The sequence below is a fragment of the Nyctibius grandis genome, chromosome 18 (assembly GCF_013368605.1).
Source record: "Nyctibius grandis isolate bNycGra1 chromosome 18, bNycGra1.pri, whole genome shotgun sequence".
In the NCBI taxonomy this organism is placed as follows: Eukaryota; Metazoa; Chordata; class Aves; order Nyctibiiformes; family Nyctibiidae; genus Nyctibius; species Nyctibius grandis.
Genome location: NC_090675.1, coordinates 8,185,740 through 8,212,630, shown reverse-complemented (window position 1 = coordinate 8,212,630; position 26,891 = coordinate 8,185,740). Strand labels below are relative to the sequence as shown.

Genomic DNA, 26,891 nt, shown 5'->3' with positions numbered 1-26,891 from the left:
TGTGTGTAAAGAATGCAACTGAGGTCTGATGGAGAATGCACATTAAATTTATCTTTCCACTTGTCTGGATGTAACCCTCTCCCCTTCCATCTGTAAAAGATTTTACTGGTTTCAGAAATTCATTCTGCTTCTCCCAGGTTTAAAAGGGAAACAAAGTGAAGATGATAAACAGCACAACTACAGGTCATTTTTTAAGGCTGGCAATAAGGAGCTCCTGGAGCCTGTACCTTATCTGTATTGGTGTAAACTCATAATTATTTCCTTTATTTTCACTGGATTTAGATCTACGTATTTTATTCATACACATATAAAATGTTACCGAGCAGAGGGAGCTACAGGTAAGCACCTCAGCATCACATAAATAAATCACCTTCATTATAAATTTTTATATGTATAATGTTGAGCTAAGGCAGCTAAGAATCACAATATGAATTTGTCACCCAAGTAGCAGGGTTATGTGCAATTCTGAAAGCCTCTCTGAACAGACTTGGGCTGGCATTTCAAAAGGAGCTTCAAGAAACTGTAAATTGGACTGCTAATCAAAGCCACATATGAAGCTATCCTCCAGGGGCCCTTAAAAGAAAACAATGCTGTGACTGTCGAGTTGGTCTCTTGCTGTTTCTCAGTGCAACAAAAACTGAGCTTTTGAGAAAATTGTTAAGTAAATGTAGTCACATTGCTGCTGCGTGGTTTGACAGTGAAACAGAAGTGTTCACAAGTATGTATTTATTAATTATCTTTACAAAGCATCTGCTCCTCACTGGAATATCTCACCAGACGGTGCTGCAGCATTTGGGAAGCAAAACTCACTTGGGCAGGTTTCCAGACAGAATTTTCCAGGCGTACTCCCGAAGGTACTTCTGGAATATGGTGGTGAGGGCTATCATGGGCTCGCCCGTGCTGAGCTGGGAGCACTGCACCATGCACTTCTTGTAATACACAAAGAGGTCGGCACAGCTGGGCAGGACGGCTCCTCCTTCGTCCACGTTGGGCTTGGGAGGACCTTGAGCCTTGAAGTCAGCCACAAACCTCTCAATCAGTTCGCCCAGATTTCTGATGCAGGGGAACAATAGAAAACTATTTCAGTATGTTGGAGGAGGAAACAGAAGGAAGAAAGAGAATAATGCTTAAAACCAGATGCCCTGTCTTGTGATACCAGCAAACACATTCAGGTTTTAGCAGTTGGGTATTCCAGCCCTTTCCTATCTCCACCCTCTCAGCACAAACCTCATACAATAACAAGGACCGTGCTGATGAGTAATGACCTTTTGTACTCAAGAGTTTTAGTGGCAGCTTCGATCTGTTCTCCAGTCACACATAAAAGCTCACAAGTCTGCCAGGACTGGGTTCAGCACATCTGATGCAAGTGCATAAAGCTTATGCTCAAGTTTCATTCCTGGCATGGGCAAAAATAACAGTCGGGCTTCCCACATCAGCAGCCTCCGGAGCAGACCTTGGGGAATATGGCTTTGAAAGGGATGTGCTCAGAAGGGTGTGCCATTTGCCATTCTGGGTCCCATTTGGATACCACCTGGTTTTGCACAACTTCACACATCCTTTAAAGAAGTTTTATTTAGCATGAGCGCAAAGTGCACTTCCCACTTAAGCTCTTTTTAAAAGCACAGAAAGCCCTCCTGTTATCTCCAGTGATTCATTATAACTTGGTCCTTACTCAAATATTGTGGGTTTTAGGCAACAATAAACTTCACCATTTCATCACGACAAAAAGGCTTTTTAGCATGGCAGAGGGCCAGAACCATCAATACAGGACCAAAGAAGTCGTCTGATCTTGGGGAGTTCCTCTGCTCCTACTCCTCCAGAGACAGCACATCTGTGTCAGGAACCGAGACCAGTTCTCCTGACACCGGAGCTCAGCTAAGTGGGGTAACCTTTGCCAGATGAACTCCATTCCAGCAATGAACCTCCTCCCCCAGACACACAAATACACTCACCCTTCCACAAGGAAGCCTGGCTTTTGAGGAATATACAGACATTTCAGATGACAGAGTGGCACTCCACTGACCAAAAGGAGTTGTGAAGTTCCTGTAGTTTATATTCCCGTTTCCACTACAGTCTTGGCTCCATTTCCCCCAGCTCTCCCCTTCCCACGGCACAGCCTTCACCCCTCTCACTGCCGAGGGTGTTACTTCATTGTTAATACATTATCATTATTTTTCAGCAACGCACTTATTCGACAGAATTGCAACGCTGTCCATAGAAATGAAAACTCTTCTTTAAAAGCCTGTCAAGGAGTTTCAACTTGAAATGTTCTCCCAGTCTCAGGCCAGCTCACAGGGCACCAGCACAACACGAGAGTTCATGCAAAGAGATTGCATTAGGGTCTCCCAGGATGGGCACGGCCTTACCACCAGCACCGACGGCACGGCAGCTGAGACTCTTCAGCACATTCTCACTTACCTCTGCCAATGAAAGGGGAAAAAAACCCGACAATAACAAATACTTTTCCGCAGTTTCTGTCCTTCCTTTCTTTTTGTCTTGTGAAAGAGAAAAACCACTCTGATTCCAGCTTGCCAAAGAATTCAAAATGCTGCAACAAGTAGAAAGAGTGACCTGGCTCTTCCCTGACAGACTTACAGATTGCTGCACCACAGCGGATGAGCTCCTGCCGTGGATGATGTGCTGGGTCAAACTAATCTACAGGAATGTGTTTGCAATATCAGGGCTTTAAATCACAGAGCAAGGCTCTTTGGCTTAAGCCAGGCTCATAGGCTATTGCAAAGACAAGTAGCCCCTTTTTTCATGCTTATTGCTTGCTGCTTTGAGTACTTTACGTAGCTCCGAGTCCACACACACACAGCTCCTCGGCTTTGTTACAAGAACCGTAAAACCATCAGGCTGCCCAACTGACATGATAAATCTCCACACTGGCACGAGCAATCGAACGCTGAACCGAAGCATTGATTGTATTCGACCACAGCGAAGCAAAATATCCCTCCCCTCGTCGCTGTAGGAGAGCCAAACAGATGGCTGCTGCGGGAGGGCTCGCACGTGCTGCGAGCTGCAGCATTCCTTCAGGTTCTGGAGGAAAGCGGACGGGGCTTACTCCTTGTCAAAAGCCCCACTAAATTGAACAGCTGCATTTCCACCTCTGCATCTGCGCTTTGCTCCATCTGGGCAACAAAGTGGAGCTTTCTTAGCACTCACCAGCCACTTGGGTTGGTTTTTTTTTTTCATTCTCTCAGTCTCAAGACGCAGTGAGGAATGTCAATGGCTTTTGTTTCTTTATGCTTACTCCACATGTTCTCCTCTTCTCCGAGGCAAACTGAAATGTATCTACATTTTCCCGGTCCCCCAAGGACTTGTCAACTGGGATGCACGAGGAAATGCAGCTGTCCAAGATAGCTGGGAGAGCAGCGCTAGAGCTTCATGCTTGTTCTGATCCTAACCTGGACAAACCGCCCGTGAAAGGCAAGACGCGAGGACTGCTCTTATTTCAGCATGGGATTGATACAAGCAAAACACCAGGACATTGTGCACTAAGGGAATTAACATATGATTAACACACACCTCAGCTGATGTCAAACTTTCACATTAGTCTCACTTGGCCCAAATACAATATGAAGGCTATCAACCTTTGTGTGGTACAATGGGAGCACAAAGAGTTTGCCAGGAAAAGCTACTGGGAGATGAAAGTTGAAGAAGGCAGGAGAGCTACAGAAAACAAACATTTTGTCTATATAGACTCTGCAAAAAAAGCTCAAAGCAAACTCTCTGGTAGCGCAGATGTGGTATTTCCTAACAGTAGCATATTTATTGGGAGCAAGAACTGTCCAAACCTAACCAAGAGGAAATATGAAATGAAATCTTATGAAGAGAGTTTTATTTTGGTTCTTAAATCCTTTCATTCCTATATTCCTCTTCCTTTTTCTTTCACTCAACCTATTCAGTGTTTTTTCTGCATCTTGGCAATCATAAGAACTCCTCAGCAGCATGAGAGAAGAACAGTCAGTCTGTTCAGCGATGTGAACAGCTGGTATCTGTTGGGCACCGGGGAAGGGCAATGGCATTGAGACACCCGGACCACCTCTAGGATAGTTTCCACAGACTGGGTATTTTGGAAGCCCTTTTGCTCACGAGGCTGCAGACACACACCACAAACCGCCAGTTTTCCAAACCACCTGAGCACACACGTGCATTTTGGCACACCTAACCACGGCTCTGCGTACCCTCAGCACCGCAGTCCTGACAGAGCTCTTCCTTCACTCCACCACAACAGCTCAGCTCACGTGTGCGCACTCCCCTTGCTCCGACAGATCACAAAGAAGAGCTGAAGACACACAGCCCAAAGGGGCGGAAATGAAATCTGCTTCGCTCTTAAGAAATCTGATATTTACACTGCAGCCAAGGGTGGAGAGCAGCATGTCTAAAGTCTTTCTTTCAGGTGTCTCCTCTTAAATTGCCACAGATTTTGGCACTATGTTTCTTTAAATGGGTATGGAAACAATTTTTCAGGAGGAAAGGTCCAGGCTGCTTTCTGCCACAGAATTAAGCCAATGATGAACAAAACCGTCACACTACTCAGCGCCCAAACATACAATTAATTATCTAAGCAACTCCTCATTTTCAGACATCAGCAACAGATCCCTCAAAAGTTCAATCAAAGGGGGAAGAAGAGAGAAAATCATAAAGGAAAGCAATTTTTGGCAGACAGGGACAGCATTGGGAATACTATGGCAGTTTTTCTTTGAACTCCTTTGCAGCCTGTGGCTATAAAGCTAATATAAAACATGTCAGGATTGTAAAGGAAAAGGAAAAAAAAAAGCGACTGAAAGGGCGAGGAGCACAGTGGGGTAGAATTACCAAAACGAGGATTAAAATGGTCCCCAGTGAGAAGGGAAGAAATATTCCAACAAGTTAGTGTTCAGTTGGCTGAGGGCCAGGGGAGGGAAATATCCGTTTCCCTTTGTTATACTGCAGAGTGGAACCTAAACCCAGCATGACAGACCATTGTGCAAGTTTTTATTTTATTTTTATTTTTTTTAAAGCATAAAAAGTTGATGGGACACAGGAAACCTTTTTCATGATGGCTATCGTGGAGTCCGGACAAACTCAGGACACCAGGAGCCTCGAGTTATGCGCTCTCTCACGTGTAAGTCCTTGGAAGACAGAAGGGCACAGACAGATGAGTTACATGAGGCAGGTGCCTCTTTCTCCTTTCCAGCCACTAACCTGCACTAAACTTTTTACTGCATTAAACCTTTTTCAACTACCTCCTCTCCCAGCTGGCACTGCTGTTGTTACAGAGGTGTTATCTAAACCACGGGGTGAATCGAGGTGCCCAAGAAAGGGTGGTGAGAGCTCTAAAAACTTCTCAGAGCTCTAAGCTGAAAGCTCCTTTCATTCAAGTTATTTTGCTGCAAGTGAAAGAGGAAGACAAAGAAGGGTTCCAGGGATTAAAGCCCCTGACAAAGTCCCAATCTGTGAGCGGTGATAATGTTATCTTACAGCCAGCTCGTGTACAGCAGCTTTCATCTAAGGATCTCAAACAGCTTATTTCTATAAAGCAAATTTTGAAACTCCTCTGCCACGAAGCCACATGTGTATTTCACAGAAAAAGCAAACCTACTATTTGTGGAAGACATGAGACGAAAGAAAGGCATATGTCTGCAGGGGGAATTGCAGAGGCAACAGAAGCAATTTCAGAAACACTAAGCCTCTCCCGCAGAAAGGCAGCGGGCACCATTCCTGCCAGCCTGTGCAATTACAGAGGAAACCAACACCCACAGCCCTCTGAACAGGCATTTTTGCCCAAGCAAAGATCCTACCCATTCTAACTCTCCCGAACCACGAATACTGCTCCTGATGAAATCAGAAAGCAGACTTTCAAGAAATTAATTTTCTGCAGCTTCAGTACAGAGTACAACCCAACTGGAATAGACATTCAAAAGCAAACGAACCCCAAAGAGCATGCTGGTTACTCACTTGTCCTGGGACTCGATATACACATAAAGGTGAGGCTCAAAGCACTTGGAAACAATGCCATGAAAAGGATTGTCAGGGACCTTTGGCTTCTTCGGCTGTAAGAAAACATTCAGAGTGTTGGTTTCAAACCTGCCCTGTAAGACCTAGAAGGAACAGTAATGCAACAGCACAGAAGGATCTAAGTCTTTAGAAATCACAGAATCACAGAATCAATCAGGTTGGAAGAGCCCTCTGGGATCACTGAGTCCAACCATTGCCCTGACACCACCATGTCAACTAGACCAGGGCACTAAGTGCCATGTCCAGTCTTTTCTTAAACCCCTCCAGAGATGGTGACTCCACCACCTCCCTGGGCAGCCCCTTCCAATGTCTAATGACTCTTTCTGAAAAGAAATGCTTCCTAGTGTCCAACCTGAACCTCCCCTGGCGAAGCTTGAGGCTATGTCCTCTTGTCCTAAAATATTACAACACACAAATTTCCTGTCAAAGAAATACTACAACACACAAATTTACTATCAGATAATCAAAGGCATGTAATCGACAGTATATACAGCGTGTCCAAGTCTTCCCTTGCTCTTACAGAGCTGTCAGTATTCCAAGGAATTCTCTTTTCACTTGTAAAATATCCTTAAAGAGAAGACTGCTGCATGCTAACAGCTTTCGGCAGAAGAATCTTAATGCAGTTTGTAAATAAAACCTTGCTGCACCCTTCGAACAGCAACAAGACTCCACTAGTCACCTCTGAAATGAGATGCAGCAATTATTTGGAAGCGACTTTGAAAAATCCCTACATTTTAGAACATTAAGGATAATAACTCAAAGCTACAGACTTCATCTGGATGAATTTTGTTTAGATAAACAGAACGCAGTTAGTGGAGGAGCTGGAATTATACAGGCAACATTACAGGACTGCTTCCACTGTGAAACATGCTTCTGGGGATGCAAAGACTTCTATTTTAAAATCACGTTTAGAGCATTAAGCACATATGCCATTTGGGAGTCATTGGGTTTACTCTCATTTTAGTTTAGTACTGCACTCTACACAGTGGCCAAGCACATCGCACGGAAGCCACCGGACTACTCATATGCTTAAATCTGTCCATGTTCAAGTACCAGGCTGGGCTGAGCAGGACCCTTTAAGTTCATTTTTGCCCTACAGGTAGATCTTTAATTTTTTTTTTTTTTTCACTCAAAGACAATTTTTCTTGTTGCTTCCCAGCAAGCTGACAGTTTTTCACTGCCTGCAAAGAGGGCTGCAATGACTCTGGAATGGAATTCTTGCCTCTCTCTGCAAAAAGCCACGATCAGCTCCCAGCCAATGCAGATATGAATTTTTCCAGCTGAAAAGCAAAACAAGAGAGCCTGAAGGGGACACTCTCCTAAATGACAGAGGAGGTGGCACCTAGCCTTTTGCAGAAATAGCAGAGAATGACAAGGGAAGCATTTCTCAGAGATAATTAAGACTCAAAGACACAATGAATACTAACATATGGCTGCAAACCTAAAGTGAGCAAAGGGTTTTATGGAGAGCAGACCACCTCTATGGCTTCATTAACCTTCTCGCTAAGAGCATGACTGGGGAATGTAAGTTTTTACAGCTTTGGGAGAGTGCCACCACCCAGCATTCTCCGCCCGAGCCCCTTTGCCAGTGCCTGCCCGTTTCTGCCGGATGCACACGCTCATCAGAGCCGGGAGGAAAACAATAGGTGGTTAATTACAGAAACCTTCCAGTCGCCAAGTCTCCAGAACGGCAGCGCCAACACCAGGTTGCAGATTCACGATGATTACAATTTACCAGGCTGGAAGAGCCAACTCCTAATGCAGGACTAGTTTGCTGTGTGCTTGTACATGTGTCTTTGCTCCCAGCATGTCTGGTGGAGAGAATACTAAATCTTTTAACAGTAGCAGCGAAGCTGTATTTCTGAGTGTGGAATCCTGTCCAAAAGCTGCAGATGTTTAAGCTATTTCCTCCTTGAGTTTGATGGAAATAATAAAAGGTTACTGTTGTCACAGTAAGGAGGTCTGCAGCTGGCCCAGTTTCCTTTCATTACTATCCAAAGTAAACAGATTAAATCGAACTGCTAGGATCACTAAAAGAGGTTCTTTTTTAACATGGCTTTCCACCCCCCAAACTCCTGTGCTCCCTCTTACACTCCCAAGTGTCTTGAATTCTCAGGACTAGTGTCTTGGAAGAGCTCTATCACTCAAAACTCTTAATCTTCAACTCTCCCTGTCCCTTCTCTTCTTCAGCTAGTGACAGCAGAAGATGAGCCCTCCAACATGAACTCACCAGCACTAACCCACCAGCTGCTGGCACTTTGAAAGTGAAATATTGGAGCCTATGGGGCTCCCATTCACATATGGGTGACTGGGGGGCAGCTGCCCTTGCAGCAGAGTCCAGTGCTGTGTTGCGAGCATTAAGACAGGGTGTACCCAGAAAGAGAGGGCAACCTCGCCACAAACAGCATTTCAAGGGGTAGCTCAATGGATGGCTTCATACCAGCCTCCTCATGTACAGGGAGCAGAGCAGTTCCTTTCTCAGAAGCACCTGAACTGCTTCTGGCCAGGGCACTGCACTCTACTGTTCAATAAAAGCTGCCCTAAGCTGCCTAATTATTGCAATTATCTCTTCACCTGCCTTCTAGCACCATTGACTTCTCCAAGCATGTCCTCTCATCCCAACACTGCACATCAGAGCCAACCTTCTCCCAGCCATTACAGAGAGCAGAGAGCAAGCTCTTCACAAAAAATACACCACACGTGTCTCCCCAAGTTCCCAGTCTCTGCCTTACAGATCACTGATAAAGTCCAGCCAAAACCAACTGTCCAAGTTGTATTTTAACGGAGAGAGCAAAACTTTGCTTAGTCATTCTGCTTCAGGACTTCTGCTGTGGGTGGAAGGCAGAGGGTTGCCCTGCTCATGTGAAAATCCAGAGGGGATGCAGTGCACGAAACTGCGCTGGTGGAGAGCTACCACCCCCCAGCCTCCCCAAGGGCAAGGAGCTGAGTAGGTCCTAGGGCCCTGTCATCCATCAGGATACCACCTGTAAATGGTCTGTTTACAGGGCTGAAACTCACCCAACAAGGAGAGGGTCCCTGCCTCAAGCAACTTACAATTGAACACTTAGAAAACGTCCGTCTGGTGATTTAAAAACATGGGGCTTATGGACTTTGATATTGGTGCCAATTAAAACAATTGCATTTACTATTCACTCCTTTAATGTTTGCAGAGGGCTTTGGAAAGCCAGTGCTTTTACAAGTGGTGAGGTGTTGCCTGCTCTGCAGAGGTAACGGATGAAAAGCACTATAGAGATAAAAATCCCAGAAGTAATATATCTGGAGTGAAAATCTAAAACTGACACTCGAAAGTTCAACGAGTTGCCTGGTGACTCCAGACTTAGTTTGCTTGGCTGACAAGGAAAAGTATGAATTGCAACTGTTTGTAGTGGGAGTTTCTTCTGGGATCTGAAAACTCAACTACGCTAGTTTGTCTTTCTTTCACAGAAATCCTGTAGTTACATTTGAGCTGTCGCTCTAGGGGCTACAACAGAATCCAACTCACTTTGACGTGGCAGGATTGTCTCCGCACTATTAACTGAAATAAAGATTGCTTTGGTTTCAGTGAAGTGAGCCAGAGCAAACTATGGTCGTACTGGGAGCCTGCATGCTGCACAGGGGATCAAAACTGCACTAAATTAATTGCTGTGAAAACAAACCTTTCAAATCAATGTGATGGGAAAAGCTTAGGCACCAGCAGAGATCCTGACACAGAGACTGCCTCACTGACAACTGGAGAACTTCAGAGACTTACTTTGTCTGTATCACTTTTCTCGATCACAATCTCATCTGTCTCTGTCCCAGTTTCATCCTCCAGAAATGGGTTGGTGGAGGGAGGTGGCACTTCTGGCTTCTTCTGTCAAAAAAAGAGGAAGCTCCTTAGTGAACAGGCTGCTTTGTCCCCTCTGGCACACAGCTGCATCCATGTTTTGCTTTACGAAGCCCTTCAGAGCACTGTACAGCAGTGTGTCTTCCCCAAGCACAGAGGTGACTGCAGTGCCCCTCCATCAAGGTTAGAGCACACTCCCTCCCACTGCAGGGCTAGAGTCTGCTTCCCTCTCCATCACACCACCAGCACATTTCACCTTCAGCACCCTCTTACAGCTCTTCTTGCACCCACGCTCACCCACTCTGCCTGAATTGTCCCTGAAAGGGGCATTTTGACCAGCATCAAATTCTCACTCTCTCAAACCACACACTCCAAAGCATGTGGTCTCCACGGGAGGGCCCATGACAGAAGGTCCCAAAACTCTGCTGCCGCAGTAAATCCTGCATTACTGCTCCCACCAGGCTGCTTGTCCCCACTGTGCCCTCACCAGACAGACATTTATAATTACAGCCCTCATTTTGTGTATAAAACAGGTCAGATGATGACAGCCAGAGTGTCATAGCCTCTGGGCACATCAGAAAGGGGGACAGAGATGACTTGCTTTTATTTCACCCTCCCTGTCTGTATTTCTGAGTCATAACAGCTTCTGTGCCTACCTTCTCCAAAGGGATAACAACCCAGTGAAGCCACTTTAATTAAAGCTGCAAATTTTGTGCGAAATTTGTCAGAAAAATAAAGCCATATTCTTGAGAGATCTAAATTCAGCCAGGAGGAAAACCTTACAGGACTTCCCTTATTAATTAGCAGCACCTACTGATCCACAGCAAATTACAAGTGGGTCCAGCAGGCTTGCCTCATGGGCTGAATTATCACATCCAAGTAGGCTTCAAGACACCAGCTGGACAGAGAAGCCAACCTCAAACCAGTGGCTTCTGAGCCACACGTAGACTCTGTGCTCCCTGGGCACTTGGCTGGCAGAGCTCTTGGCTGAGATTTCAGGCAGAAAAAGCACAGAGATGACCCCAGAGATAGTCACTGAGCTGCTTCTCTTGGCTCTGCCTTTACAATGGACCAAATGAGACACTGAAAAGTAGAAGCTACCAACGCCCCTACAAGTAAGACTAACCCAACAATGTGGGACTGAAAAATGGTACCATGCGGTGAACGTGTGGTAACTAGAAATAAAGAGAAGAGGGGGACTTTTAGTTATAATGTGTCATCGACATGCAGAGAACAAATATTATAACACAGCCACCATGCCATAATTACTTTGTGGTTCTCCACAGCAATGTGGCTTCAGTTGCAAACAGCACAGGGCCCAGGAGAACCAAAAAAGCACACAATCAGTGTACTTTCCTTCTTCTGAGCCCTGTGCCACCCTCCCTACCACACTCTGCAAGATCAAGAATCACCTTCCCAATTACAACCCGCTAAGCACAGTCACACTAAACACTCTAACCTGCCAGCGCAAGAGGAGCCTGCAGGGGACACTTTTTGCAGTCTTTCATTACCACAGCTATGTGTGAGAGGGAGCTTTTTCCTCCTGAAGAAGCTGTGGACTAAAGGGTTGCTCTTTAGAAATCCCCTTACCACTGTCCCATCAGCTAGAGTGCAGCCTGAGAAGCGTTTAGCCAGGAGTCCTTCAAAGTTGGTTGTCCTCTGAATTGCAAACAAAAGCAACTTCACCTCAATCTCCTTTGCTCTCGTGCGCATTATCTTAGCGAGCTCTGTCCTGAAAGAGAGAGGGGGGAAACAGGGAAAACAAATGTGGTTTTCTATAAAGAGAAATATCTGAAACCTCAGATTGCAATTCAGTCTGTTCCCTAGAGACACTTTCATCACAAAATCCAGCTAATTCCTAAAATGCTCTTTAACATAAGACCGCGGTACAGATCACATTTCAAACATAACCACAGTTGTTTAGAGCTTTGTGGGTAAGAGGACCCCATCTCCGAACACCTCAGCGCACCACTGCAGCCAGGAAAGCCCGCAGGATCAGACCTTGGGAAGTGCAGGGTCTCTGACTGGGGTCCCAGAACAATGGTGCTACCGGGACTCCAGCTGGTACCTTCCTCTGGTGCCCTGTCTCTGGCTGGCAAAGAGCACGGTCTGAGGCAGTCACACCATAGTCAGCTCACGCTATTTCACTTGGCCTCTAATATTACTGATTTTTACCTCTGATTTTTGATTTTTCAGATTACCTCTGAAAACTGATTTCCACATCATCTCACTCTCTCCACAGTACATGCAGTTTTAGTGATACTTCTCAGGGTTTTCGCTCTTCACTTGCTTTTAATCATGGACAATTCTACGTAGACATTTAAAGACTGCCTTTAAAGTCCTATGGATATACAACCAACTTGGCAAAAGTCAAGCCAACCATTTGTTTGAAGGAAGGTGACTGCTGGGAGGCATCGTGAGCTCCCCAGACGCTCACCTCGTGACGTGGCAGAACTCCACAGCGATGCGCTCCGTCATGCACCACTCCGGGGGGAACATGCGCCCGTACTTCTCCTCGTAGTCCACGAGCTGACGCTTTATCCAGGCGTAGCGCCTGTCAATCTTATCCAGCCAGGCCACCTGAAGAACACGGAGAACATCACCTTTAACAGCAGCAGCTGCTAATATTCAGCCTGACTGCTTAACTGGGCTGCTGCAGTTGTGCAGAGCAGCTTGGGCTATCGATCAAAGCTAACGTGACCACTATTAATATCGTGAATGCTAAGAGTCATTCTTCAAAGTGCTTAAACACATGCCAGGCTGAAAACCCTACCTTGTGCGAATTAAGAGCGCAAGTGCTGTTGAAAACGAGGATAACAGTATGCCTACATCATGTAGGTACTCTTGAAAACTCAATCCAATAATAACTCATTTGATCCCACCCTCTTTGTTTCACAGACAGAGAAATTAAAGTCAACAGTGGGATGAGAACGCAGGAATTCCTGGTTTTCACACTCTGAGGTCTGTGGACCCACAAACTTCTACAAGAATTCTTACAACATGAGTAGGATGGGATTTCAGTGCTGATCTATGAAACCGAGGTCTAAAGTGGGAGGAAGTCATCCTGGCAGAGAAGACATTGACCCCCAACTCATCAGCCAGTCCATATCACTGCTTCCAAGCCCTTGAGTTAAAAACACTGTAAGTTGCTAAGCTTCCCTTACATCTTGGTTTTCCTGGAAAAGGACCAGATACTCCGAGAGGTGCTGTTTAATAAATTTCTTGATGATTTCCTGTTTGATTCTGGGATCCAGGACATTGGCGACTAGACATGCATCACGTAGGACATTGCTGGGTCCACCAGGCCTCTATCAAAATAAAGAGGAACAAATGATTTAAGGTTAAAATAGCTGAACGGGTGACTGTAAATTGTACTGCATCCAGGTTATCTTGTTTTTATCCTTTCCCATTATTCTCTTCTTGGTGCTGCTGTTGCTACTCTTTATTATCACCTAGGCATCTTTCTTCTGTTGCATGAAAACGGAGATCCTTCCATTTCACGGGCCGTAAAGTTGTTCCATAGCTCAACAGCCAGGAAGCCGCCTACCGCAGAGGAGCAACCAGCTCCATCTATAGAAAGAACCGTTGTCCCACCACTTCTGCAAAGCCTTGCATCATGCTGGATATTCTGAGGAACAGCTACGAGAAGCGGCTGACAAGTGGGACAAGCAAAACTGCAAGGCCAAATTAATGGGGGAAAAAAGCAGTCCAGACATGATCAACTTGCAACGCTTAAAGTAGCATCTGCTGGTCTGTATTGGTATAGTATTATATTAGTGGAGGAGACAGAAAATTTAGCAGCACTTAAAAAATACGCTGGTTTGAAGGTACATCCCATGGACAGAGATTTACCCTTCATCAGGGATCTGTTCCAAATAGTTTTTCTCACTTCTGTACTTGCTAGTTTTATGAGGAAACCAGCAGAGCTGGTATTCTGGAAGACAGAACTCGTGTTTTCTTTGAAATACATTCAGAACGACACCTGCCCTCCTATACTGTTTGCAAACATTTGGATGCATAATTTTGGGGAAGCACATTTGGTGCCTTAGCCCTAGCCCAGACTTGTATCTGTGCTGTCTGTGTAAACCAGGGACAAACTTGGTGGCGTGTCAACACACAGCATGTGCTCGGCTTTCCCTAAACACAACACGAACCTTCTGTGTCCAGCAAATAACCAGTGACCTGGGTGAGATGCTGAGGGAACCCCACGCTGGTGTATAGGGCCACACATGAATTGCTTGGGGCATTCCCCGACTGCAGACCTCACTGCGATAGATGTGCACAACATGACAGAGGAAGGGAGGAATTTCTCTCCCACATTCACTTGATAAAACAGTGAGAAATAAACCCAGCACCCTACAGCCTGGGAGACTCGTTTGCTTTCTAAAATAACTCCTGAAACAGTGAGAGATCAAATCTAGATGTAAAATGAGATTAAAACCAACGACAATTACATTGAATGTTTTTCGGCAACGGAGGAAGAGGGGAAGTGAGAACTTTACCTTTGTACCTTGAGAAGGAAAGGCTTCCTCAAAGTCAGCCAGGATCTGCTGTCCCAACTCATTCTGCGCTGCCTTCACCCTGACGAGGACAGAGAAAGGAAGGGCTTTGGTGGTGCTGCCACAGCTTCTTTGTTTCGTTATCCGCAAACATTACTACAAAGTGGGCTGAAACGCTAACAGCTACCCAAAGGTTTCCAAGGGACTAAAAAAGCACACGAAAGAAAAACACCCACATTAAGGCAGCCTATATGTCAAAACTGGGAGAGCATTCGCCCCCTTAATGACACTGGGATGACAACTCCAGCTCCACAGCACTGATCCTGAGCTGTAGCAGAACACGCGTCCTAGATGCTCTTGCCCCGCTGCACTTCAGCATTTAGAAATCAGCAGGGTTCCTTTCACGCCAGTGTGGTCAATTTATCTTTACATTCGTGTCTGTTGATCACATTTCATCAAACAAGTGTGTTTCTAACACATAAAAAGCTTCACAATGTCTCAATCTTCACCGTGAACCTTTCACAGTTCCAGGTGCGCTGACCTACTTTTAAATGCATCCATGTGCATACTGTTGGCTGCAGTTTTATCCTATAAATCCTCCACGTCTGAAGAAGCATAAAAGAGCAAAGGTATGAAATGGGTGAAAAAGTTTTGAGCAAACCACAATCTTGCTCTTTATTTAGCTGAGAAAATAAAGCTTCTAATTTCCAGAAATAAAAGTCAATACAGCTTAATTGATACTTCTAGGGAAATGGAAATGCCTACACATACCAGAAAGAGCCAAACCAAACAGTTAGGCACTTACATCCCTCTGCAGCCCTTGAATTCTTCCATCACTTTTTATTATACTGGAAACGCTTTAAGGTCTAAACTGATCATTCAAAGCAGTGGATTTTTCCACTGAGATTGATACGTTAGAAAGTGGCTACATTTACTTTTGTGAGAATGTTTGTTCAGGCTGAGGGGAGAAGACTTGGGATTTTTTTCGTTGTTTAAGACTCCTCAACCTTATCGAGGAATGATCTGGGTCTTTAATCTTCCCATTTGAGGTCCATTAGTAGTGAAACACTACAAGATGACCTGACAAAGCTGGAGAACAGGCTGGATTCCTTAATGGTGCCCAATGCAGAAAACTCTAATCCTTTAAAAGTGACGGTTGAAATATAACTTTATATCTGTGATTTAAGTGTATGTATGACCTGCCTTACCCAGGATTTATTTATGGGGGTTTTGCTGGAAAAGCTTCCTGCCTGCAATGTCAAATGTAATTCTCACTTAAGCTCTCTGCTTCACAGGAACATTTAGAAACTCCTCTGCTCTGCCAGGTACAGCTCCCCAGTTAACACCTTCGGAACTGTGAAACAAAAGGGATTCACTAATACACTGAAATAGGAGGAGTGGGAAATTTAAGCATTAAGGAGGAACCCAGCCCAGTAGCCACAACTACAGGTATAATCCTGCTTGAATTGCACAAGTAAGCACTAGTAATTCATGTGAGAAAGCATCACAGAACCAACCCCTTTGATCCTTAAGAAAAAGGAGGAAAAAAAGAAGAAAAAAAAAAGACACTAAAATTTTATCTTTTAAATAATCAAGAAACAAAACGTCTTCAGCATTAGGAGTCACAGGAATTAATGTGGTACTGCTTTCCTTACCACTGGCTGCAGGGACCTTCCCATCTGACAGCAGCTGCAGTGCAGGCACAGTGGAGGCACTGAAAAGAGCAGCAGCCAGATTCCTAAAGACTCAACAAATTTAAAAGAGGCACTGCCAGGCAGTTAAAAGCCCTGTCCTCGGGCTTCGTTGTTTTAGGCTCCCATTCAGGAAAGTACTTAAGGATAGTCTTAATGGGGATTCTCATACCCTTAAATTAAGAAATTTGCAGGAATGCCTTGCTGAACTGGGATGTTAAAAATGTATTTTTAAAAAAATCTGTCCTGCTTAAAAAGCGCTCAAAAGCAAACAGGGAAAATGAGTTTTAGCCTTTTTTTTTTTCCCCCTTCATATTTTATAAGATAGGGATAGGGCAGAGACATCAAAGCAGCCCAAGGTTAGGTCTGTGCGAGCAATGACAAGGAGCCCCACTGCCCTCCCAGTGACTATCACTCTTCACAAAAGCACACGCACACAAAGACACGCACAATTATTTTTTCCCACGAGCATGCAACCAGAAACGTGAAAACCTTCACGCCATCTCTTCAGAGAGCGATCGCTTTAGGCAGAGAACACGGGAAGGCACTTGCTTTACCCACTAGAGATTACTGCTCCCCGCGGGAAGCTGCGAGCCTGTCAATAATTCAGAATCATCTTCATGCAGTGGAAACCGCAGTGGTAAAAGCCTCGACCCCACGGCTGGCTTCACTCGCATTCCCTGCTGAAGGACCGATTCCACACGTGTGTAAGGGTGTGTTTAACCACCGAATTACCCACTAAGGCTCAGCAACCCTGACAACAGATTTAGGATCTCTTCTCAGGTCGGAGGGATAAGGATACCTTTCCCTGACTAGATCCCCCCCAGCGTGATGGGGTACCACAGCAGCCGCCCTGGCTCACTGCAGCACGGAATTGCCTTTTCCTGGGGTTGCTCACACGTGCCAAAGCCTTCGGTTACCTGAGTATTAGTGATTTTTGTTTCTCTGACTTTTGTTTTATTATGAGAGCCTTTTGTTCTCCGTTTCCCCCGCCTTTAAAAAAATAAAAACAAGAAAGCCCACTGCTATGTTTCAAATGACATTCAATTACTAGAAACCGCAATGCCTTTAGCCAAAGCTACCAGAAATCTCAAACTACGCCTGGCAGCTTGCTGAGATAAAAAGAGGCTGAGCTAGCCTGTTTTTCTGTGGAAAACTTATAATCATCTTTCTCCTAAATACTTTCCAGGCTTTTTTCCACTATTTGCTAGGCTCTCTCGACCACTTTCATGGGTGGGTTTGTGACCACTAATCGTACGCTCCCTCCACAGACAGAAAACAGAAGAGGATTGAGAGATAACAAAATATTGCTATTTACTACAACAAGCAACTTCCAATGCACCGTGTAAGAAGTTGTTTTAGGAACAGGATTAGGAAAATATTTACATTTGGATGCGAGTTGTAACATTTTTATACCAACACTCAACAGGATCAGCACAAGAAGCCAAGTAATGGAAGAGTTCAGTCAGGTTTCCAATGAAGACTTACAGTGGGATTTTGTTTGGTTATTTTTCAAAGGGACAGAACAGGTGGAAAGCAACATTAAAAACACATCATTAGTTTTCACAGCATCTAGGAGCAGGAACCCAAAATGAACACCCCATGACACAGAGCACATCCAACACCACCGAGCAGGCACTTTTCCTTCCCATGGTTTCCCGTTCATACTTGGCTTCACTCCATTCACACCAAGAGAGGCTCTTTATTAAAGAAAGCAACAGAATCTACTTGTTTAGCAGCGCATATAATAGACTTATTGTATATAATAGACTTTGGTTACTGTCACAGGTCAGTGCCAACATCTACTAAAGCATTTCTTGCCTTCGCAAACATCCAGAAGGCTTCACTTGTACCATTAAACCAAATTCATGAGATATCAAAACCCCAGCAATTTCACAGTCTAAAAACAGCATTGTGAGAAGGCAGGCAAACTTCTTTTGATGTTTCATGAATCACATGAATATACTCTTAGCTTAGTATAGCCAAGCTAAGAGAATGGAAAGTCAACTCCAAACTTGGCCCCAATACCTACACGTGTAGTCAAACTCCAAAGCCGACACTCCTGTGCCATAGACCTCCCTGCAGTAACTCGCTGCCTGGATGTCAAAGCAGTAAAGAGATCCCAGCAACACCCTGGGTGCAGCTCTCCTTTCGCCCCACAAGCAGCCGCTTCTATCGCTACCAGATGGTGCAGCTCTCCCTGTGTAAACACTGGAAGGAAAACCCTGCCGAGGCAATTCTAAAAATAGGAGGAACAGACTTTCTTGAGCTTTTCAGATCCTTATCTTGAAGGGAGAATAAAACAAAAGAGGTTTTCCTCCATGTCCTTGCCAGTCTCTCTGGCGTGACTCAAAACCACTGTGCCTTTTAGCAGCTGCAGGAATTGTTTTCTATAATTATCACCGACTGCAAGTATTAAATAATCGTCCATCAGAGAGGGAAAACCAGCCAGAATTCTGGACCAAGGCTTAAATTATATTTGGCCTTAAAATGGCCAATGACAGCAGGTTTCTGCCCAAGGACATTGCCACTCTGGGAGCAAACGAAGCAAGCAAGCTTTCTGAGAACGAGGTTGGAATAGACAACAGCCTAAATTCAGAAAAGCAGAGACATATGTTTATATTTCCTTGATGTTCAATTAAGCAAATGCTTATGGTCAAATGCTTTGTTAAAACAAGCCCCCATCTCTCTCTCTGGATTTAGGGTGGATTTTTCTTTTGCTCCATCTCATGGATTCCATCTGGGTTTTCTGGAAGAGGTATCTATACCATAAAGAAAGTCCAACAGATTTACATGAAAATATTACAAACAAATCATTCAAACACTGTTCCCATCACTAAACAGCACAGGCAGCCAGCTGCTGTCTTAGCAAAAGGAATCACCAAAAAAAATTAATTACTGTGCCTGGAAGGCTCCTTCAAATACCTCTGTAATAAGCAAAGTCATTTCAGGCATCAAAAGGATGGTGGTGGGCAGAAAGGGGCCCCAGGCACCACGATATTAATGCATATATTTCTGCTTCACGCCAGGCTGCTGAACTGTGTCACCGAGGTTAAGAAAGCAGGAGAAAGCATCACCTCAGGGTTCACCACAAACACCTGCACATGAGGATCACATAAACCAATTTGCACTTCCACAGATTACTCCAGGTAAGGTAAATTAAAAGCCAGTCGATGAGAAGCACAGATCATTCATGAATTACATCTGTACTGATTACTGTTATTTAACAGAATAGGCTGCTCGATATTTGAGCAAACTGTGTCCAATTTTAACCTGTTTGTTTTGGCTGGAAAGAAGCTCAAAGGACCATGTCCAGCCTTTACATCCTTGAGAAACTGATTCTGCCTAATGAATTTTCTAACCTTCCTTCCCAGCCAGCATGCAAGTGCTCAGGGTTTGATCATTTTACCTTTCAGAAAGCTGTCGAATCTGAGGAATCCCCATGTATTTGTTGAAGTGCTCTAACACATTCACAACACCTTGGAGAAGGTTGGCAACTTCCCCATATTGTCTCCTCCTGGTCATAGCCCTGTAGAGGAAATTAAAGATTTACAAAGGCAGGTTCGATGAAAATCCTGGGTGGTAATTCCACAGCTTACCTCATCCCCCCTGGGTCATGCTGGTCCCTATTGACATTTATTTTTCTAAAATACACAACTCTTCATTAACATTCCAATGCAGCATTAAAATTTCACTTAACTGATGCTAAAATAAACCAACCCGGCACACATCTAACAATGCTTCAAAAAACATAAATGTCAAAAGCAACACTTGGCAAAGAACATGTAAACTACTGAATGCATCCGCTTCCCAGTATGGGTCCGGAGGCAGTAAATGTTATTTCACTAGAATGACCTGAGTTAAGCCATTTGTCATCACACACAAAGTGTGAGTTAAAGCTTCACAGGGAGGAGAATCATTATGCTGAAAAGCTATTAGCCTTGACTTTTCTGTTAATAACTTTCACAGGGAACTGACAGAAAAAAAATCAAGCATATTTATTTTTATTTCATCCTTTAGGATCATTCCAATGGAGACAGCAGCCTAATTAAAATTTAATTCTGATCACTTAACAACCCAGTGCTCGTGCAGAATTTGCTACAATCTAAGAACAGGTTGTGCCCAGGTCTCACAACTTCACAGATGCAATATGTAAAAAAATTGGACTTCCCTAGCCTGTGTGTTCCTCAAGCACATTAAAAAACCCACAAAGGATTATTAGAAACATCTAACCCCACTTCATACACAGTACAAGCTGTAAGGCTTCTTTGAACTCATTCTCAGTACTAGACTAGACCTTTCTGAAAGAGAGATCTCATTCCAGTTTAAGACACGAGACTGATAAACAGTCACACACTTACTCCAGTGAATCCACCCCCCCCGCCAGCATGTGCAGGTGATTGAGGGTGGTGATGGAGGTGGTCAGATGGCGCTTGGCATGATCTAGCTGCTTGATATCCCGTGTGATTTCTTTAACCTAGTGAATGAGAAAACAAGAGTCTGGTTAAATATCATGCCACAGTAACAAAATTTTAAGGAGATAAGGGCTCCCTCCTCCCTTCGGGACTACAGGCATGTTGGCTCTACAGCCATGTTAACACAAGGACAAGGGTACAGCTTCAACACATGCTTGACAGCAAATTACCAACCAGTCAGCAGGACCAAAGACAAAAATGTTCCCTTCTTAACAAGAACTGGAAGCACAAGTCAGTGTCCCCCTCTCTTTCAAAGGCTAGAAGGAAACTGCTGCTCACCATTTGTTCAGACTTTTCAGCCTTGTCTTTAATATCCTTAATTTTACCAAAGAGCTGTTGAATGGCTTTCTGGGCTTCTTCCAGGGCCTGGAAAAGAAACAAGGTCAGAGTGGAATAAAAACCATCTAAGAAATACACAGTTGCTCCCTACAGCCCCTGGGCTGGGGCAGGGGAGGAGAGTTGTTTTCTTACAAAGAAAATATCAGCACATCAAAAGTCAATTGGGATATTTAACCTGAGGGGATCAGGGTTTCAGTATCCATTTTACAATAACGCTCTGGCAAAACCTGATTGAGATATTCTATGAAAGCACTTCTGTAGTAAGAACTTCGAACAGATTTAAGGTCACTGCAATAAATTTTGACGCACTAAGCATAGAAAAATATGTAGAACTTACTCCTCATCAATACATGCTTAGAGCAGGGAAATGAAACCTCCACAAAACCTCTATGCTCATCATTAATTCTAAATAAAAAATATGTATTACATATAGAACACTGAATGCTTGCCTAAGCCCCTCACTGAGTTAGCAGGATATTATCCTGTTGGAAAACACAACTGCTGAGAGGAATGGCTCTTTCTAGGCACAGAAGAGGGGGCACAGGTTTAGCAGGGAAGGAGGGCTGAGCACGGGAAACGGACCTCACCTGGATTTTTGTGCTATTTTACTGCAATAAAGGGCATCTGATCCCCTTTATACAACCATGGTACATCCTGACCTCACACAACCAGTGTGAACCACACGTGGATCCAGTGAGTGAAGCCACATGTCCAAAATCACATGTCCAAAACCTGATTTCTGTTTCGCCTTCCCAGCCTGATAACATTTCCAGCTCCAGCTCCACTTTGTTTCCCACTGTTAAGTGGGCTTCTGTCCCTCTGGTTTTATATCCAGCCCCATGACCAAGGTTACAGCGCAAGCTACAAGCTCCTTCAGCAAATAAATTTAACACATCTTCATTTGGAAATGTATGAGCAAACTATCTGCCAGGAGCTTTTGCTGGAACAGAGCTGCATTATAATAAAAGTATAAAAGTTGGAAGCATTTTATAATTCTTTTTCCAGAGGACGGGAAAAAAAGTCTCCTCTGAAATACCTTCTGAATCATGTGACAGTTAACACTTTATCTATTAGTGTCACACAGCTGCCATACAGCGTGTTCACTAAGGGAAATGAGCACACCAATGTGCTGTGGGGACAACCGTATCAGACACCAACACCACCACCTACCCTCTCATCTGGCTCCAGCCGAGCCACCTTGTAGAATGAAGTTTTCTCTCCTCTTCCATTTAAAGGCACTGGATTAAGTGCAAACCAAAGAACTAAAGAATGCTCCTTTCAACATATTTAACTACAGCCTCTGTACTCAGTCCCAGACCACGGCTGCAGCACATTACTCAAGTGGGCTGCTAAGCAAGCAGCAACCGTCCTGCGTACTCTGAGATTTGGACAGGTCTGTGAAACAAAAAAAGTCACCCTGAAATCCTTCACAGATGCCAAATGCTACGTTCCCCTTTGCTTCAGCACTACTGTTAAATGCTAATTTCTCTGCGTGATCCAAGGGAAGTCAGAGCTGCTGAATTCTCCCGAAGAAGAGATGAGGATTTAGCCAGCCAACAAAAAGATTCTCCGAAAAGGGATGTTATCCTCCTTCACGTCCAAAGCCAAGGCAACCTCACACAACTTACTCAATCTTTGGATCATCTCAAGCCAACTTAGGGCCTCGTGCATGCAGAACCACGGGGAGGCAAAGCATGGAGGACCAGCCGTAAGGAGCCTGGGGAGGTCCTACACGCCATGCAGCACGACAGATCAATGCAGACATGCAGCAGGACCACCTCAAATTCCCAACCAGCCGTACACTGATCCCGTTCCTGATCCCATTCATTCCTGATCAGCCCAACTCCGATCCCATTCCCCTCTCCTAGGGCTAGTTTTTCAGGTGCAGGCTCAGACAATAGCCACAGACGCCCTCCCTAGCATGACTGCCAAGGCGAACTCCAAGACCTCCAGCCACCCACCGCAATCCTTTCACTTGGGGGTGGCATCTCTAACCTGCTCTCCTAGAAAGAGAGCATTTGAGTTGCTGTTTTAAGCATCAATACGCAGCTCAAAGCCATTTGTTCTCGACAGCTTTCAGCAACCACGTTCAGAGTAAACAATATCGTGAGTGAGGATTTCCATCTCAGGCCTTACAGGTTTTACATTAAAATCCTTATCCACAAAGGGAAAACTGTCTTACCTGTTTTCCTCATGAGACAGAATATCATCTACTTGAATCTAGAGACCTTCTCCAAAGTTACTGCCCATAATTTATCCTCAGATAAATGGTCCAAAATAAGGATTTCAAATAAGGATTTCTAGCTGCCCACATATCAGCACTTTCTCCTTTGCTTGCTGTTAAAAAAATCACATTCAATCTACTTCTCTTACAGGTCACGATGCTGTTTAACAAAATCGTGACAAAAACCAGCAGAGCCTATTTACAGGAAACTGGTTTATACGTGAAGAACGTGGTCCTGCTGCTCACTGCTCTGAGCTCAGTGGAAACCAGCACAGGCAGCAGCGGGCAAACCCCCCCACATAAAAACTGGAACATCAACCAAAGTAAAACAGGATTTTGTTCTCTTACACATAAAACTGCCAAAAATAAGGTGAACTGGTCTCATCACCTGGTCCTGACACTTGTAGCTTTTACCTTACAGACTCTGGAAAAACACAAACGAGAGGACACGTGCTCTGTCCCCATCTGATGAATTACAGAGCTGGGGTATCCCCCCGCTGCGAAAAGTAACGTGGCTGAGATGTGGGAGAGAGACTGAAGAGCAGCTGCCATTCTGTACTGCATCTGTTAGAGGAGGGGATACACTTCCATAACTCTAAAAAAAAATAAAACACTCACAGAACTCAACAGCAAACTTAACAGACTCGAGTAAATCAGAATTGCTCATAAACACTCACTTCATTTCTCAAAACTTGCTTCCAAATATTTGCTTGGCCATTAAGACATAAATCCTCAGCTACTCTCCTAAGAAAGAGCTGCATATTCCTCATTTGAGTCAGACACACTAATTCATCAGTGTGCTTGGGTTTTATATAATTTACATTTAGAGATGAAAACATTTCTTCAAATATACATAAGATTGGCTGAAAGTAACACTGTGTGAAAATCTAGGGTTTAAGTCGGGGGGGACTGTCAGGCAGCTCTGATGGGAAGTTCAGAACCGAGTTACAAGTGTCACCTCTCGCACAAAGCCTGCAATTAAACTTCCTTATGGTTCTTTTTAAAGAAACCGATGAAACCTTTTTGGCTGTAACATTCCAACTGCAGCATCTGAAAGTAAAATACTGCATGTAGAGGAAAGAAATAAAGAAAATTAACCAATAATGGAGACAAACCTTCACCTTCCTGGTCACCGTAAAGCAAAGAGCAAAACTAAGGAAATACAAACTTCATTTTTAAGAAAACACCTTGTATTTGATATATAGTGTTCATTAAGGGATGATAAACCAAGATGTAGGGCATGAAAGTAGGTCTAATTGTTCAAGGTGTAATACAGAAGTTTATTAATGTATCTAATGATGACTCTCTCACCTGTAAAACAGGAGGGGGGAACTGCAGCCACGTTAAGGGCTACGCTGGGTATTGGAGAGGATGCGATTCCCTTCACACTCTGCTCCCACTAACAGTCAATTGTGATTTTTAAAAGCATTTTCTTACTGCTTTTATTATTATTTTATTAATAGATGGTTTATTTTGGACAGAAAGTCTAAAACCAAAACAATATCAAGAGAATAGAATTGCTCTTATTCCAGCACAACTCGTTTACACGATGAACGACATCCAGTAACCTCACATCCGCGGGTTGACACAGGGTTCACCTTGCATCACTAATTTATTGGTTTCCTCACCAGTGCAACTGGGAAACACGTAACTGTACACACTCTCAAATGGCTTACACAAGTTAAGTTATTGTGTTTCCTTTCCTACAACAGCGGTTCATTTCAGGGGCAGAGGACCACGAATAAATAAAGAGACTGGATACATAATCTGTTGTGGTTATAGAAAACACGGATGTTGAAATTAAGGTTGCGATGTACTGGAAAAACACCATATGACTCTAATCAACAACTGAGCCTGCAAGCTACAATTAACCCATCAGTATTATTTATTAAACTTTATGCAACCTCTGAGGTCCCTGAACGTCAGGCATCAGCTGAGAAATACGGCGTGGACAGGGCTCGGCTACCCGAGAGAGGCAGAGCCACCGGTCAGCAGCGTCTGAGCCGCAGCCACGGCTACTCAGAGGCTTTGTCCGTAACGTTTGTCCCAGGGGTAGCCCAGCTCCTCTGACAACAGCACATTAACAGAGAGGGCAGGAGCTGCAACAGAGCAAGGGACTCCAGACAGAGCACTCAACACAAGACGGGCTTTGGCTACTTATCGCTTTCCTCCTTCTCCGGTGTAGGGTGTCTGATCTCCTGCCCCGGCACGGGTTCAGGAGCACGTCCTGGCTGCAGGAGGGAAGGATGCGATGGCGGGGTGTGATGGTGGGGTGCCTCTGCAGGGCACTGCCCAGCTCCACGCGTAGCACCGAGGGAGGTACAGCCCCAGCACCCACAGAAGCTGGGACCCAAACCACGATTCTTGGCAGGGAACACACAGGGGGATCTTCCAGTTTAAGTCCATGATGTATTTTTAGCCACCCTCGTTTCTCAGCCAGTCTGTATTTACGCAGGGGAAGCTCACCCTGCTCGTGTGTTAACAGCGGAGGTGAAATGCAGGAGACTGAGAAGCCACACGCGGGAGCTGGAAGACCCAACTCTGCAGCACACGGCCAGAGCCCAGGTACGCTGGGCAGACAGTGAGTTACACGGGTTTGCATCAAATTCTCCACAGCTGGAGGGAAATACGTAACATATGAATCAGCTACAGCTCTTCAGCCTTCTTCACCTCAAGATGCAACAGGAAAAGAGTCCGAACAGAGCAGTATAAAACAATAGGGAGCAGAGTTAAAACCATGAATCACTAACAAAAGGACTGCTTAAAAAATACCTTTACTTGGCATTATCCCAAGCAACTTCTAAGGTCAGCCTGCACATCATCGCTCGTGTCACCTCTTTACATGAGACCTTCCAAGCAGCAAAAGGAAGAAAGAAAATAACCCAAGTGAGAGGTGAGACAAGACCTCATCTAATTCATTAGATTTTGAAGTGATGCCTCCTTTAAAAGGTTATGTTCCAGCGATTTACAGCACCAGATCGACATTAACACACACAAAACCAGCACTAGCAACAATACTCAAGCCAAAAACACAATTCAGTGAGTTACAGTCAGTCTCTCCGAATCCCCACGGCCGCTGCGGATGGTCAGAGCCTCCTCCCCTCCCTGCCACATCGCTCCCATCGCGCAGCAGTGTCTCATCCGTGGCTGTGTTGATTTCTAAATACCTCTTTATTCATCCTACCAGGAATCTTGTGCAAGCAAATACTGAAGTACCAGGAAATATGCAAACAGGAATTAAGAGAGGCCCGTGTGTTACTACAGATTGTCACTTAACTGGGGAAAAAGCAAATTTTCAGCAGAAATTTGCTTGCTTGGGAAGCCCTGAGCTTGGGGACTAACTGAATTAACACTGCTCTGTCCCCTGGAATGGTTAAAACACCTCGATAGCTTCCATATGCTCACTGGTGTTGTGCTGGAAACGTGCTGGTTTTATTTGATTCTAGCCAATATGTATTTCAATTGGACGTTATTACTCCCATCAGAAGGCTGCCCTCTACTACGTATTTTATAGACACTTGACACATCTGCCAAATTCACAGCATCCAAATGTATTTTTAATGTTACAAATTGAGCTGTGGTCATGATGCTGAGAATTTAATGCTCCTGGATCGGTCCCCACTCTCGAATACAGAGCATTAATGCTTCTTTCATTCGCTGCCATGCTTACAATCCAGATCAATGAAAATCTAGACCATGACTAAAAATAAGTTCCCATCCCCAATTCCCCAAGGAGTCTCAGCTGCAGAGATTTCAAAGAAACCCTTGCACACTGTGACCAGCCTGACGATTTCTGCTACTAAAACCTCATACAAATGAGTCCCTCCAGATTGA

General features: G+C 44.5%; 1 protein-coding gene across 2 annotated transcripts in view; it reads right to left on the bottom strand.

Moving 5' to 3' along the window:
- VPS53 (VPS53 subunit of GARP complex) overlaps window positions 1-26,891 on the bottom strand; it is a 65,713-nt gene that overhangs the window by 25,037 nt on the left and 13,785 nt on the right. The window contains exons 5-14 of one of the 2 annotated variants that reach the window (XM_068415720.1): window positions 20,774-20,860; window positions 20,381-20,496; window positions 19,429-19,548; window positions 14,332-14,410; window positions 12,994-13,137; window positions 12,267-12,409; window positions 11,420-11,561; window positions 9,755-9,856; window positions 5,944-6,038; window positions 811-1,053 (exon numbers count right to left, since the gene is read on the bottom strand). In XM_068415720.1, coding sequence (XP_068271821.1) covers window positions 811-1,053; window positions 5,944-6,038; window positions 9,755-9,856; window positions 11,420-11,561; window positions 12,267-12,409; window positions 12,994-13,137; window positions 14,332-14,410; window positions 19,429-19,548; window positions 20,381-20,496; window positions 20,774-20,860 — 1,271 coding nt within the window. The remainder of the gene's footprint in view (window positions 1-810; window positions 1,054-5,943; window positions 6,039-9,754; window positions 9,857-11,419; window positions 11,562-12,266; window positions 12,410-12,993; window positions 13,138-14,331; window positions 14,411-19,428; window positions 19,549-20,380; window positions 20,497-20,773; window positions 20,861-26,891) is intronic. The other variant, XM_068415721.1, reaches the window with a different exon arrangement.